The 12,545-nt window shown below is 42.3% G+C and overlaps 1 protein-coding gene across 35 annotated transcripts in view; it reads left to right on the top strand.

The window, feature by feature from the left end:
• Positions 1–12,545, top strand: part of clasp2 (cytoplasmic linker associated protein 2) — a 52,584-nt gene that overhangs the window by 26,533 nt on the left and 13,506 nt on the right. For 9 of the 35 annotated variants that reach the window (XM_023960106.1, XM_023960103.1, XM_023960096.1 and 6 more), the window contains 21 exons: positions 300–373; positions 456–548; positions 629–774; positions 1,311–1,446; positions 1,527–1,597; positions 1,725–1,784; positions 1,864–1,941; positions 2,042–2,209; positions 3,412–3,452; positions 3,803–3,955; positions 4,664–4,687; positions 5,425–5,526; positions 5,710–5,736; positions 6,381–6,407; positions 8,484–8,657; positions 8,830–8,871; positions 10,259–10,366; positions 10,626–10,688; positions 11,260–11,366; positions 11,495–11,518; positions 11,685–11,840. In XM_023960106.1, coding sequence (XP_023815874.1) covers positions 300–373; positions 456–548; positions 629–774; positions 1,311–1,446; positions 1,527–1,597; positions 1,725–1,784; positions 1,864–1,941; positions 2,042–2,209; positions 3,412–3,452; positions 3,803–3,955; positions 4,664–4,687; positions 5,425–5,526; positions 5,710–5,736; positions 6,381–6,407; positions 8,484–8,657; positions 8,830–8,871; positions 10,259–10,366; positions 10,626–10,688; positions 11,260–11,366; positions 11,495–11,518; positions 11,685–11,840 — 1,874 coding nt within the window. The remainder of the gene's footprint in view (positions 1–299; positions 374–455; positions 549–628; positions 775–1,310; positions 1,447–1,526; positions 1,598–1,724; positions 1,785–1,863; positions 1,942–2,041; positions 2,210–3,411; positions 3,453–3,802; positions 3,956–4,663; positions 4,688–5,424; positions 5,527–5,709; positions 5,737–6,380; positions 6,408–8,483; positions 8,658–8,829; positions 8,872–10,258; positions 10,367–10,625; positions 10,689–11,259; positions 11,367–11,494; positions 11,519–11,684; positions 11,841–12,545) is intronic. The other 26 variants (XM_023960104.1, XM_023960095.1, XM_023960127.1 and 23 more) reach the window with 19 other exon arrangements.

Here is a 12,545-nt window from a genome sequence, read left to right as displayed (position 1 = left end):
ATGTCCATTACTCCCAGGAAGTCTATGAGCAGCACTGTCTGCTCAGGGTTTTAAACAGTTTGTGCATACCTGGGTGTTTAAAGGATTTGCAAGCTCAAATGGCTGCATATTTTTGTCTGGAACGGTGAAGCCATCAGCTTTAACAGCATATTTTAGTCCAGAAAGCTTAATCAGAAGTCCTGGCACCAGAGCACCTCATCTAGATCCATGCATGAGGGTTGTTGTTTTGTGTTTTTTACCTTTAAGCTTTTCTGGGGATAACACGACTGGAATCGTCTCTCTTCTGCTTTTGTTTCTAGTGTCTAAGGAAAGTGCGGTTGCAATCGATGAAGAGGATTTTGTTAAAGCTTTTACAGATGTTCCCACTGTCCAGGTACAAAACAAAGCAAAAGAATTCTCAATTCACCCTAAATCATTTGTCAAGCAAAACCGTTCAAAGCTCCCGTTCTTTGCAGATCTACTCGGCGAGGGACCTAGAGGGCAACCTCAACAAGATCCGGGAGATCTGCTCAGATGACAAACATGACTGGGACCAGAGAGCAAATGCTGTCAGTAGATTGTGCAGTCTTTGAACTCATCTTTTTGTTGTTGGTACTTTTATTCATTTTGTGTGTGTTTGCTTCTACAGCTGAAGAAGATCCGCTCCTTACTGGTGGCGGGTGCAGCTGGCTACGACTGCTTTTACCAGCACCTCCGCCTGCTGGATGGAGCCTTCAAGTTGTCAGCTAAAGACCTGCGCTCACAAGTGGTCAGAGAGGCCTGCATCACTGTCGCGTGAGTCTGGATGGTAGAGACTGGAAGTAGATATTTGTACTCTTAGGTTTCACTCCTTAAAAAAAAGAAACACGTGACAAACACATAAAAGATAAGAGAATAGAATTGAAGATTTCCATGATGGATTCCTGTAACATCCTCCGCGCACCCACCAGTCACAGGCTCTAAGAAACATCCCAGAATGGAGCCCAGTCTCCACACCAGTTAGCCCATCTTCTTGCTGTTACTGGCTGCGCATTAGCCTCCCTCGTGATCGCCGGTTGTGACAACAAAGTGACAACAGCCGATCATGTAGATGATGCACCCGCAAACCGCTTCAGGCCCAGAAAGACATGAAAAATAGTCGGAGTAGAATTAGGAGTAGCAAAACAGGTTAATAATAGGAGAATAACAAAACAAAACCCCACAAAAACAAGTTAATATGGGGCTATGGTAACTGGCAGCCTCTCATGGCGACAGAAAAGTTATATTGGCGATCATTGTGTTTTTTTTGTGTGTGTGTGTTTTAATTTGTGTTTTTCCCTGTCTTGGTGCAGCCACCTTTCATCAGTGCTGGGTAATAAATTTGACCATGGAGCGGAGGCCATTGTCCCCGTCCTGTTCAACCTCATTCCCAACTGTGCCAAAGTCATGGCCATGTCTGGCGTCTCGGCCATCCGGATCATTATACGGGTACGTTTTAAAAAAATGTTTGCTTTCAAGTTGAACTTCTGAGGCTTTAGCTCTGTATCTTTTTACCCTCCTCTGTGCAGCACACTCATGTTCCCAGGCTCATCCCACTCATAACCAGCAACTGCACTTCAAAGTCTGTGGCTGTCAGAAGGTGAGCTGCACGGATGTTTCAACTTTCCAAATAAAATGTTTTTGGGTGTTTTCTTTGTTCGTAAAGTTATATGGGCTTATTTTTTTTAATGAGAAAATTTGAAACAAAAGGAGTTCTTTCTTTTCAGACGCTGCTATGACTTTTTGGACCTTCTACTACAAGAGTGGCAGACCCATTCACTAGAAAGGTAAGGAGATACTGAACCAATCACAGCAAATATGTGCCATTCTCATAAATGCTAAATGATATTTTTTTTGTGCATTCAGGCACACAGCAGTTCTAGTTGAAAGTATCAAAAAGGGAATTCATGATCCAGACTCGGAGGCCAGAGTGGAAGCTCGCAAGTAAGATGGTCTTTTCTAAGAAAAAAAACACGAACCAATCAGAAGGCAGTCTATTTTCCTTTTTTAAATTCTTCCCTAACTTCTCTTCTTTTTCTTTTAGGGCCTACTGGGGATTGAGGAATCACTTTCCAGCAGAAGCAGATGCTCTCTACAACTCCTTGGAGACATCCTACCAGAGGACACTCCAGTCCTACCTGAAGAGCTCTGGAAGCGTGGCCTCGCTTCCCCAGAGTGACCGCTCCTCGTCATCCTCTCAGGAGAGCTTGAAGTAAGAAACCACTCCTGCACCTTTACACCTGTGAGGTTGTTTCAAGACTTTTAAAACTGTAGAATAAGTGGTTTTTATTGACGATTATCCGCTAGTCTTGTGTCATAATGCTGCTTCTGTCCTCATTTGAAATCCTTTCCGTAAGGTTTTATTGATCATACCATCAGCTTAATTATAGTATTCTGCTGTAGGCATCAATTGTCATCTTAAAATGTAATGTGACAGTACGAATGGAATCCATAACTTTGTAATCAGAACAAAAATAAACATCTTAAGTAAGAAAGTAAGCACAATAAGCATGTTGGGGGCTTTTTAATTGGTCACTCTAAATTGAGCCTAGGTGTGAATGTGAGTGTGCATGGGTGTGTGATTGTGCCCCTGCAACAGACTGGCGACCGTCTCAGGATGTCCCCTGCCCTCACCCCCACGAGTGGCCAGGATAGGCTCCAGCAGCCCTGTGACCCAGAGAGGATTTAGAAGATAAATGAATGAATGAATGAATAAGATTGTTTTCAAAACGGGGCAGCCAGGTTGCTAAGAAATGGAGTGGACCCTAATCTCAACGCTGGATTTAGAAGGAATTATTAAAAACTTATGGCAAACACTTAAAAAAATAGCACTCAGGCTGTGTTGCTGTAGTACATAGTTGGATGGCTCTATTATCAGCTGGAACACAGTTATTCCAAAGGAATGTATGAAAGTAACCATCTGTGGAGAAACACAAAGGTCTGAATTTATAACATCAGAACAAGTCACACAAAAACTGTCTGTTCCCAAACGTTTCTCTCTCCTAACCCATAGATGATGTCTTTTATTTTGAAATCCAGCCCGGAAAAAGCTATTTTCTCCTGTGCAACCAGTTAAAACTACGAATGCTGATTGTCACTTTTGAGAGGCGAAAAGACATTTTAAATACTGAAAAACAATTTTGGTTTTTCAAAAATAAGATAACTAAAATGTATCTGTCTGTTAAAACAAAAAAGCATATGATTCTTATTTTCAACATTTCTTTTATGTTTACCGTAATAGTTTTATGCAATGCTGCTCCCTTAAAGGAAGGTCAGGGGACAGTTTAGCTGGACTGAAAAGAGGAAATTACAAAAAGCGCAAATGTTTTGGCTTCGGTCAAATATCACATCATATCAAATCTTTTAGATATTTTCAACTAAAATCCTCTCTTTTTTTTTTTACCGTGTCATCAGCCGTCCTCTGTCTTCCAAATGGTCTGCAGCTCCAGGGCGAGGTGAGACACACACACACACACACAAGCTTTTTCAACACTTTGTGATCCCATAATACACTCTTCAAATCGAGCGTTTGCTCCTACAAAATCATCTCCCATCACTCTCATTTTTCATTGCTTTGTCTTGGACAAGCTTATGCGTTTTTGTTTGATCTGTCACACACAAAAACATGTCAATATGCCTTTTGTTGTTTTTCGTATTGTGTTGTGTGGTGCCTGCATGTGTTTTTGATGTATTTATGTGTTTGTATGGGAACTATATATATATATATATATTATCTATATATATATTTCCCGTCACCTCCCATCCCTTTTCCAACACACTGCTCCTGCTCCTCCTGTCCCATCAGTCCCTGCCAGTTCAAAAGGTGGGGTGTCGTTGACGTCCCTGCAGCGTTCCCGTAGCGACGTGGACGTAAACGCAGCAGCAGTTTCTAAACAGCGCCACGTTGGACAAGCCAGAGTAGCGGGACAGCAGCCCGCTCGCTCCTACTCCTCTCTGGGTAAGGGCTCTGTCAGGCAAGTTGGCGGATTGATCAGACGCGCAGGCGTCCACCAGCATGTGGTCAGCTGGAAACCGGGGTTGGTACATATATGAGTCTCATCAGTCCAGAGGGACCATTTCCTCGGTTCATGATGGATTCCTTTATAGCAGTCTGCAAGGATGGACGTGGACACACTCACGCTCTGTAGTGCTCGCCTATCCCGCTCGATTACATGTGCTCGTCTTTTTCAGTGGATATTCTTTCTGCATGTTCTGTAGCTCAATATTGTCCTTTCTTCATAATCTGTTTAATGTTGATACCCACATCTTTGTAGATCTTTCTCCAATAGATGGTATGATACTAATAGAAACTGTGCTCATTTCCTCCTCTCCTTTTCCTTCTCTGCTGTTCATTTGACTTTCTTCTTTCTCTTTCGGCTTTTCCCATCAGGGGTCGCCACAGCGAATCATCCTTTTCCACCTCACTCTATCATGAACATCTTCTACCCTAACGTTAGCCAACTTCATGTCCTCTGTTAAGACATCCATGTATCTCCTCTTTGGCCGTCCTCTTGCCCTCCGGCAAGAGGCTGTTCATTTGACTATTTTCCTTTAATTTTCCATCTATTTTTTTTGCTCCTTTGGTTTATCCTCATCTTTGTTCCAAAATACTCTTTTATTTATTCTGTTATTCTTCTTCTCCACCCCTTTCTATTTGCCCCAAAAGATGATGCCTCTGATAAGACGGATGGTAAGATCGTCTCTTCTTCTCCGTGTCATCAGATCATCCTGCTTCATGTAAACATAGCTAGTTGGCGCCCCCTGCTGTTAGTGACTTCATCTCATCATTAACCAGAAAATATGTCAAAGCTTCTTAACTATTGTCTAACTCTTAATTTCTGCATAAAGTTTCATTTAAAAAAAATATTGGAATTAAATCAGATTTTTTTTTACATTTTATAACATTTAGTTCTATGTTATAAATGGAGTTTTGCAAGTGAAAAGTTAAATTTGAGTTTCTTTGTGTCATAAGAACCAGATCAGACGATGAGAGATTGTCGTTGGGATTTAGTTGCTAATCTAACTCTTTTCAGTTAGGAAGCTTTTAAATGATCTAAGTGATGATTTATCTCTCAAAGTTATTAACAAAGTAATCATCATTTTATTCTGTATAATTTGTCATGTGCTTTTAATTTTTAAATTCTATGTTCTTGCTTTAGTTAATATAATTCCATAAATATTTATTTAAACAGTGTATTACAAAATCTATAATTTCAGAGCCTTTATTAAAGATTATTTCTATAAAAACCTGTTTTATACTGTATTTATTTATGTGCTGGAGTTTTGGTTTTATACAATAAAAAGCTCACAGCGTCAATTTAGTCTTTTTTTTAAATTCAAGTTATTTAAGGACATTTGAGTTTTGTCACATTAAAATTGTTGATGTTCTTCTTGTATTTTTATGGTCCTCCCTCCACTGAACTGCAGGCCGCGTTCGTACGAAGCAGCTGTTGACCACAGCCAGCAGCGTGTCGAGCCAGGTGGACTCTCGGGGACGCAGTCGCGCCAAAATGGTCTCCCAGTCACAACGTAAGTCCTTTTATCCAAATGGATACAACTTTGTGCCAAAACGTCTGTGGAAAGATTGCTGAGTTTGTCTCATCGACAAACGGATGTTTTGAAACCTCGCTGGGGTTTCTCCGTCGCGATTCTTAAATTGTTGCCGTCACGGTAACGATCCAGCTCCGCATATAAATGTTTTTGTGCCTTCAGGTTCCGACGAATCCGATTGCACACCAGGTATTCCTGTCTGTTTGTCAGAGTGTGCTCGTGTTTTTTGTGCACCACAGTGGGAATGGTGACCCCACCTGCTACTGCTCTCATTCTGATCAAGGTGTTTTCTCTGCATGCTGTGTCTCATCACTAAGGACGGTGTGGTGGACAGGGACTAGATTGTCAAACACAAGATATGGAAAGTATTTATTCAGGGATAGCAGAAAGTTAAGGTTGGTGCTGTCTGGGAGGGATTCAGTTCAAATATGGATCATTTGTCATCAAAGATGCACCCCCCCCCCCCCCCCCCCATAGTATATAATTAGCTTAAAAATATCAGGAAAATTATGAATAAAAGGGTGATTGTGAATATTTTTCTTCATATTTTTGTTGAAGTGCCTTTTTATGAGCGGGTTTGGGTTTGTGCATACGCCATAACAGTTGTCCCAACATGCACTGCTTCTCCCAGCCTTCCATTTCTATTTCTTTAAACATGGTGTCTTAGCGTCACTTTATTTCCTGGTATGGAATACCGGGATGTGCTCCCATCGAACAACCATAACGCTTTTTGCGCTAACCCAAAATTCATGTGGTTTAATCTGCTGTTCCTCCCCCCTCCCACCTCTGCTTTCCCCCCCCACTCCACTCAACCAATGGGGTTAATCGCACAGGATCTCAGTCTGCTAACCCTGTCGGTGGTAAGATTACAGCGATACTTATTATTTTTACCCTTAGTTCTCCTTAGTTCTACAGCTTTGCTTCCCTTCTCTTATTGCTCATACTTTCCCCTCACATGCATGTGTAAGGTCACTTATAGCTCCTCCCACTGTGGCCAAGGCATGTTGGGGTTTTTTCTCACAAACTTTAGATTCCTGTGAATACACCAGTTCAAAGCCTCACCTTTCTGCTCTCCTGTTTGGTTCTGGATTTTGCCAAAACTTTTAATTTTTTTCCTGTTTTGTACCGTGTAATGGACAGCTTTACTGTAAACATAAAATGTGAGGGTTTTTTGTCGGCTTAATTAGCTTAATAATGAAAGTAACACTGAAAAACGGCCTGTAGCAATCAATGGGGTTGTCTTCTTCAACAAGAGACACACAAAGGAAAGGTGAAACTCTCTTGTAAGATAAACTAGAATAGCCAGAAGCTGGATTAGCATGAGCTACCTATTGCCACTAAATGATAAGTAATAAATACTGGTTTAGTTTTATTATTTTCTTTCTTTTTAGGGTTTACAAGCCTGTAAATGACACTTTTTAGGTCATGGCTGTTGACTGTTTATAAAAACTGGACTGAGCAAGTGTGACATCACCCTTAGAAAATGTCTTACTTCCGGTTTCAATAAATTGAAGACAGTTCAGTCGCCGTTTTTTTTTACAATACGGATGTGTTGAAAACAGCCAGTGATCGGTCCAAGTCAGTCTGTGTCAACATTTCTATGGCAACAACCCAGCCAGCAAGGCCAATTGGACCCCAGATGGTTAAAAAGTAGGCACATAATGGTTGCCGCACCTGTGTTTCCCCACATTGGCTTAAGAGGGCACTCAGGGGTGTCCACCAGACTGCCGGCTAGCGCCACGGGGATGCTAGGCCACCTGGAGGACAGCTCAGTTGTCCACTGGACGGCTGGCTAGCATCGCGAGCCAGCCCACTGACTGTTCACTTAAGCCAATGTGTGCAAACACAGGTGGGGCCACCATGGAAACTGCGGACGGACTGACCCATCTGGGGCCCACATTTTCTGCCCACTTTTTAACCATCTGGAGCCCCCTTAGCCTTGCTGGCTGGGAACTGTCGCCTATCAGGAGTGAGCTTGTTGGAAGGATTTCCACTTGAAAGCAGGCTCTGGAGAATTTGTCAAACATTTTAATGAATTAGTGAGATATCTTACTTTTATTGAGGGATCTTACTGGCCAGTTTATAACTTGAATGACTTGAACTACAAAAACAATGGGGGGGAAAAAAGGCTAGCAGAGCAAGAATGGTTATTCAGACAAATAGAATGATTGTGTAATAACTGTTTATTTCTCAATAGCGGTCTATAGGATTTTGGCGTTTGGGGACCAGCAGGTACTTCCTGTTTTTATTGCCAGGGGGAGGGGTCACTCATTCCAGTTCTCATCTACAGTCAATGTTTATGCCCGATGTTCTGCTAAAATCTGTACTTGCTTTATCGAAATGCACCAACAAAAATGAGGTGAAAAATGGCAAAGAATAAAAAAATTCTCTCAGGTTTTCCCAAACACAATTGTTTGTTCTGTCTCAGTCCATAAACGCATTATCAATTGAGACAGCTTTATTCAAACTGTCTTGAAGATGGTGTGCTACAGCTGTGTGTTACTAAATAGCAGCAGTGTAACCCCTCTGCTGAGTTTGTGTGGATTGAGTTGTTGCGCATCCCTGACAGAGAGTCTGCTTTACATTCCTACATTCATTATCAAAGGTTGGTGTTAGTCCAGCTTCACACACAGCCCTCTAGAGCCGTTTCTCCTCAGGAGTTGAAGTCAGATCTATAGTCTTAGTTCATAGAAGCAGGATCTGCAGGGGTTAACCTTCATACTGTTGATCAGTCAAATGAAGTTTGGGCTCAAATCTTCAAGTCAACCTTTACTGTGGCTACAGAGCTTTTTCTGTTGTGGATTCTTGTTATCATGTCTCACTGTAGACTGTCAGGTTTATGGAGATGCTGGTTCTATAAATTACTCTTTCTGAAATTTCTCCACTAATTTTTTGTTTTTTGTTTTTTTAAATGCGGTTTTTCTGCACTCGTGAAGCCGGCAGTCGCAGTGGTTCGCCGGGCCGCGTGTTGACGACCACGGCTCTGAGCACCATGAGCTCTGGGGCACACAGGGTGCTTCCCGGACCTGCGGGGGACGGACACAGACGGAGCCGCATCCCTCGCAGCCAGGGCTGCTCCCGGGACTCCTCACCGACTCGTCTCTCTGTCGGTAAGAAACACTCCACAGCGTGAAACCGTGCCCCTGACCTCAGATTTGACGTAGCTGACCCTTCGACACGTTGATACATCCTGGATGAAGCTTGGATCTCAACTGTACTTCCCCTGCTCCTCTCCCTGCCCTCTTTTACTCCTCCTACCCTTTTCTTTTTACGTTCCTCTAGCTCCTTCTAGCATTAGTTCCATCTACAATGGAAGCAGAGGAGGTAAGGCTCCCCCATGGTCAAACCTCCCAAAAATCATCCCTCCATCCCATACTCTTGACCTTCGTCCATTTCAACTCCCCCAACGTTCTGGTCTTCCCATCAAGCTTGCTGCTTTGGTGTCTTAGAGCTTGCATTTTCCAAACTCTTGATTTTTGTGGCTACAGCGTTGTGGTGATGGTTGCTCCCGATCAGCACTTTCAAGCTACAGAAATACACATGCTTTTTCTGCACTGACCTGCCATTAGTGGCTGTGAAGGCGGCCTTCTCCCAGAGAGCTCATGATGTTTGTTTAATCACGGCTTTGCAGCTTGGTTGGTCCTGATTAACCCCTGGCTGGTTGTGTAGAGGCTGAAACTGGGTCGGTTGCTGTTCTCCTCCTAAACCTGCTTAATTTTATTGAATTATTTTTTAATAAAACCCGTTTCAGAGGTGTCCTCCCCCTCCTCCTTTAATAAAGAAGGAAATGCCTGTGTTTACAGGAACGGCTGTCTTTTGGGATCTGCAGGTCTCCATCATTAAAAAGTCATCTCTGTTGCAATCCTGATAACATGAGTATTATAAGTGATCACTAATTTTTACCGAGACAATCTGTACTTTACATTTTAAAGTCAATTTAAAGGCCCATTCAGATCTTATGATTTATTGTAAAACATCTTTTAACGATGGTTTGGCCATTTTTAGCCAAAATCAAACAATCTATTGTTTTCTAGGACATAGTTGCTGAAGAGCTCATTAGTAATTGGCCTGAGTTGTGGGGGGCAGTGTTGGTAAGCCCACCCCCTTTCCCATCACTTATCCCTTTAGATCCTGTCCTGCTGACTTACAGCCCCTCGCATCCCCAACTTAACATTTTCGATGCAAAAAAAATGGCGAGCAATATTGGAAACATGCAGCAGCACAGTTTAGATCCAGTTTCCAGCTCAGATGAGGAAAAACAAAGACGCACGTGGATCTATTTGTCTGCAAATGGATGCATCAGAATGGAGTGGAGCAGGAAACTTGTGGTCCACCCAGCGTATTTTCCTCATCACCCTTTTTTAAACGAATTTTTCAATCTGCTCCTGATTCACAATTTGTATAAAGACATGTATAAAAAACTGTACGAGAACATGTTAAAAACATGATTTTCATTGGACTTGGTCTTTAAACTTAAAACAAGTTATCAATACGCACAGAGATTCCTTTCTAACGACCAGTAGATCTGCTTTTTTCCTTCCTTCTGTCATTTTCACTTGTTCCCTCTTTCACTCCTCTCAGTATCCACGTTTGTCTTCTCTCTTTGTGTTTTATGTCATGTTCTTCATGTCTCTTTGTGTTCCTTAAAATGTCTTTCCTCCCACTTCTCTTCCTCCTTTCGAATGTGCGCTTATCACCTGGGCGGCGTTAGCCCGAGGCAGTCGCATCCCGCGGCCCAGTATGAGTCAGGGCTGCAGCAGAGATGCCAGCAGAGAGAGCAGCCGGGACACCAGCCCCGTTCGCTCCTTCACGCCCCTCGGTGAGTAGCAGTGGGACAGAAACCCAGAGATGTGTGGGGGAAATCGGGTTGAAACCAACTCCCGAAGAGGGTTCCGGCTTTTAGATTAGTCTTCTATTTAATCAGTTAGAAGAAAGCAGCAATGACTTTCATGTTTCTTTCTAAGCTATTTTTTCCTACTCTGCTGCTCTATCAGCGTGAAATGCCTATACAGGTTATTTTTTTTTACTTTGACGTGGGTGGGCGTTAAAATCTGTGCGTGTTTTAATCTCGGTTACAGCAACACGGAGCTACTCTCGCTCCACTGGAGCTCTCCACACACCTGATGCTTTTGGGGCTGCAGGTGAAGGCTGAGTACATCTCTTTCTCAGTTTCTCAACCACCACCTCTATGTTTTGTTTTTAATTTCTCCTCTTCCTATTTTGGTTTCTTCAAGTGCCCGTCATCCACTTTAATAATGGAAGTCGTCTTTTGTCCGCTTTCAGCAGTCCTTTTTTTTTCTCTTTTTCCTTTTTTTATTGTGCTTGTTTTTCTTTTCCGAGGTTGCTGAGCCCTCTAGTGGAGTTGCATGCTTCCTACAATCATTTTGATTTTTATTTGGGTCCTTTTTCTCTTTTATTTGTTTTTTTAGCTCTGCATTCCTTCTGTAAGGACATCAACGTGTTTTCTTCTTTTTGTTTAACACTATTCCTCCCCCAAGTGACAGCTCCATGATTTCCTAACATTTCATCACATCAACTTACAGGATCTTTACAAAACACTTGGGGCAAAGTGGTGGGATTGGGTCAGACACAAAAGTGCCAGACCTCAGAAAAGTGTTTGAGTGAGTGTTAATGAAGGGATCTCTGGATGAAAGAAAATGAACTAATTGAAGTTTTGGCTCTGCTGTGCTTCTGTGCATCCTTCCTCTGTAGGCTCAGGTTTGGGGATCAGCCAGTCCAGTCGCCTCTCCTCTTCGGTCAGTGCCATGAGGGTCCTTAATACTGGCTCGGATGTGGAGGAGGCTCTTGCAGATGCCTTGGTATGAAAGCTCAGACACACACTCACAGAATCTGTGCACATACTACGACGCCGTCAGCTCACTTGTTCAATTAAGGGTGTCTGTGTTTTAACTAAAACCCTGGTTCTACCTCTGTTTAACGCTGTCAGCTGTTGGGCGACATGAGATCTAAGGTCAGCTCCATCTCCTCCCCTTTAACCTGTGTGCTGTGAGTGTGTGCGCTTAAATCTGCATGCGCCCGTGTGTTTGGTTTTTCCCTCACCTATTCCCCCCAAAGCCTTTTTTGTTTCATCTTAATTTCATCTCCTATTTTTTTGTTTTTTTGTGCTCTACCTGCAGAAGAAGCCAGCACGGCGGCGATATGAGAACTACGGCATGTACTCTGACGATGACGCCAACAGCGACGCGTCCAGCGCGTGTTCTGAAAGGTCCTACAGCTCACGGAACGGAGGGGCCATTCCCACGTACATGAGGCAGACCGAAGATGTGGCCGAGGTTTGTCACAGCAGAAGATAATGCTGTACATTTGTCTCTTGTTTATTGCGGGAGTTCAACAAATAACTCGCTATAGATGAAGTCCACTAAGTAGTCGGCTTTACTTTTTCCAATATTATGGATGTTTTAAGGCTGTAAAATCTCTCACTGCAAACTTTATATACTTTTCACACAGTTTTCTCTTTTGTTTGACCTCTCAAAGTAAAAAAACCTTCATTAAAAAAAGAAGTCCAGGATTATAGAATGAAAACAAAGATCTTATCGCAATAATATTTATGTAGATTTGGAAAGCTAAACGCATTTTGCACATGTCACATGGCACTGCAGAAGATTGATTGACAAAGGTCAAGAGCCAATCAGGAGCGGAACACAAAATAATTTATAAAAAGCATGCAAAATTGCAATAAAAAACCTGCAAAATCGCAAAAGATGAACTGCGATATGACGAGAGACTATTGTAAACCCAATCAGCCTTAGACTTTGTTTTTCTGTGAAAAATGCAACATCCTTTTCCTGTACAACCTTTGTCTCTTTTTAATTATCTATGTTTATTTACTCATATAATGATCGTGGATTTGCAATCATGTCTTTTTGCGCCCCTATTCATTACTATTTAGTAATTTACTATTCCAACTTTGGAATTGAAAAATTTAAGCCAGTTTAATATCATTTCCTTTTTCTTTTTATTTTTTTTTTTGTATTAAG

The sequence above is a fragment of the Oryzias latipes genome, chromosome 11 (genome assembly GCF_002234675.1).
Source record: "Oryzias latipes chromosome 11, ASM223467v1".
In the NCBI taxonomy this organism is placed as follows: Eukaryota; Metazoa; Chordata; class Actinopteri; order Beloniformes; family Adrianichthyidae; genus Oryzias; species Oryzias latipes.
The sequence above is the reverse complement of the archived record's forward strand: the minus strand, read 5'-3'. Positions and strand labels throughout refer to the sequence as shown.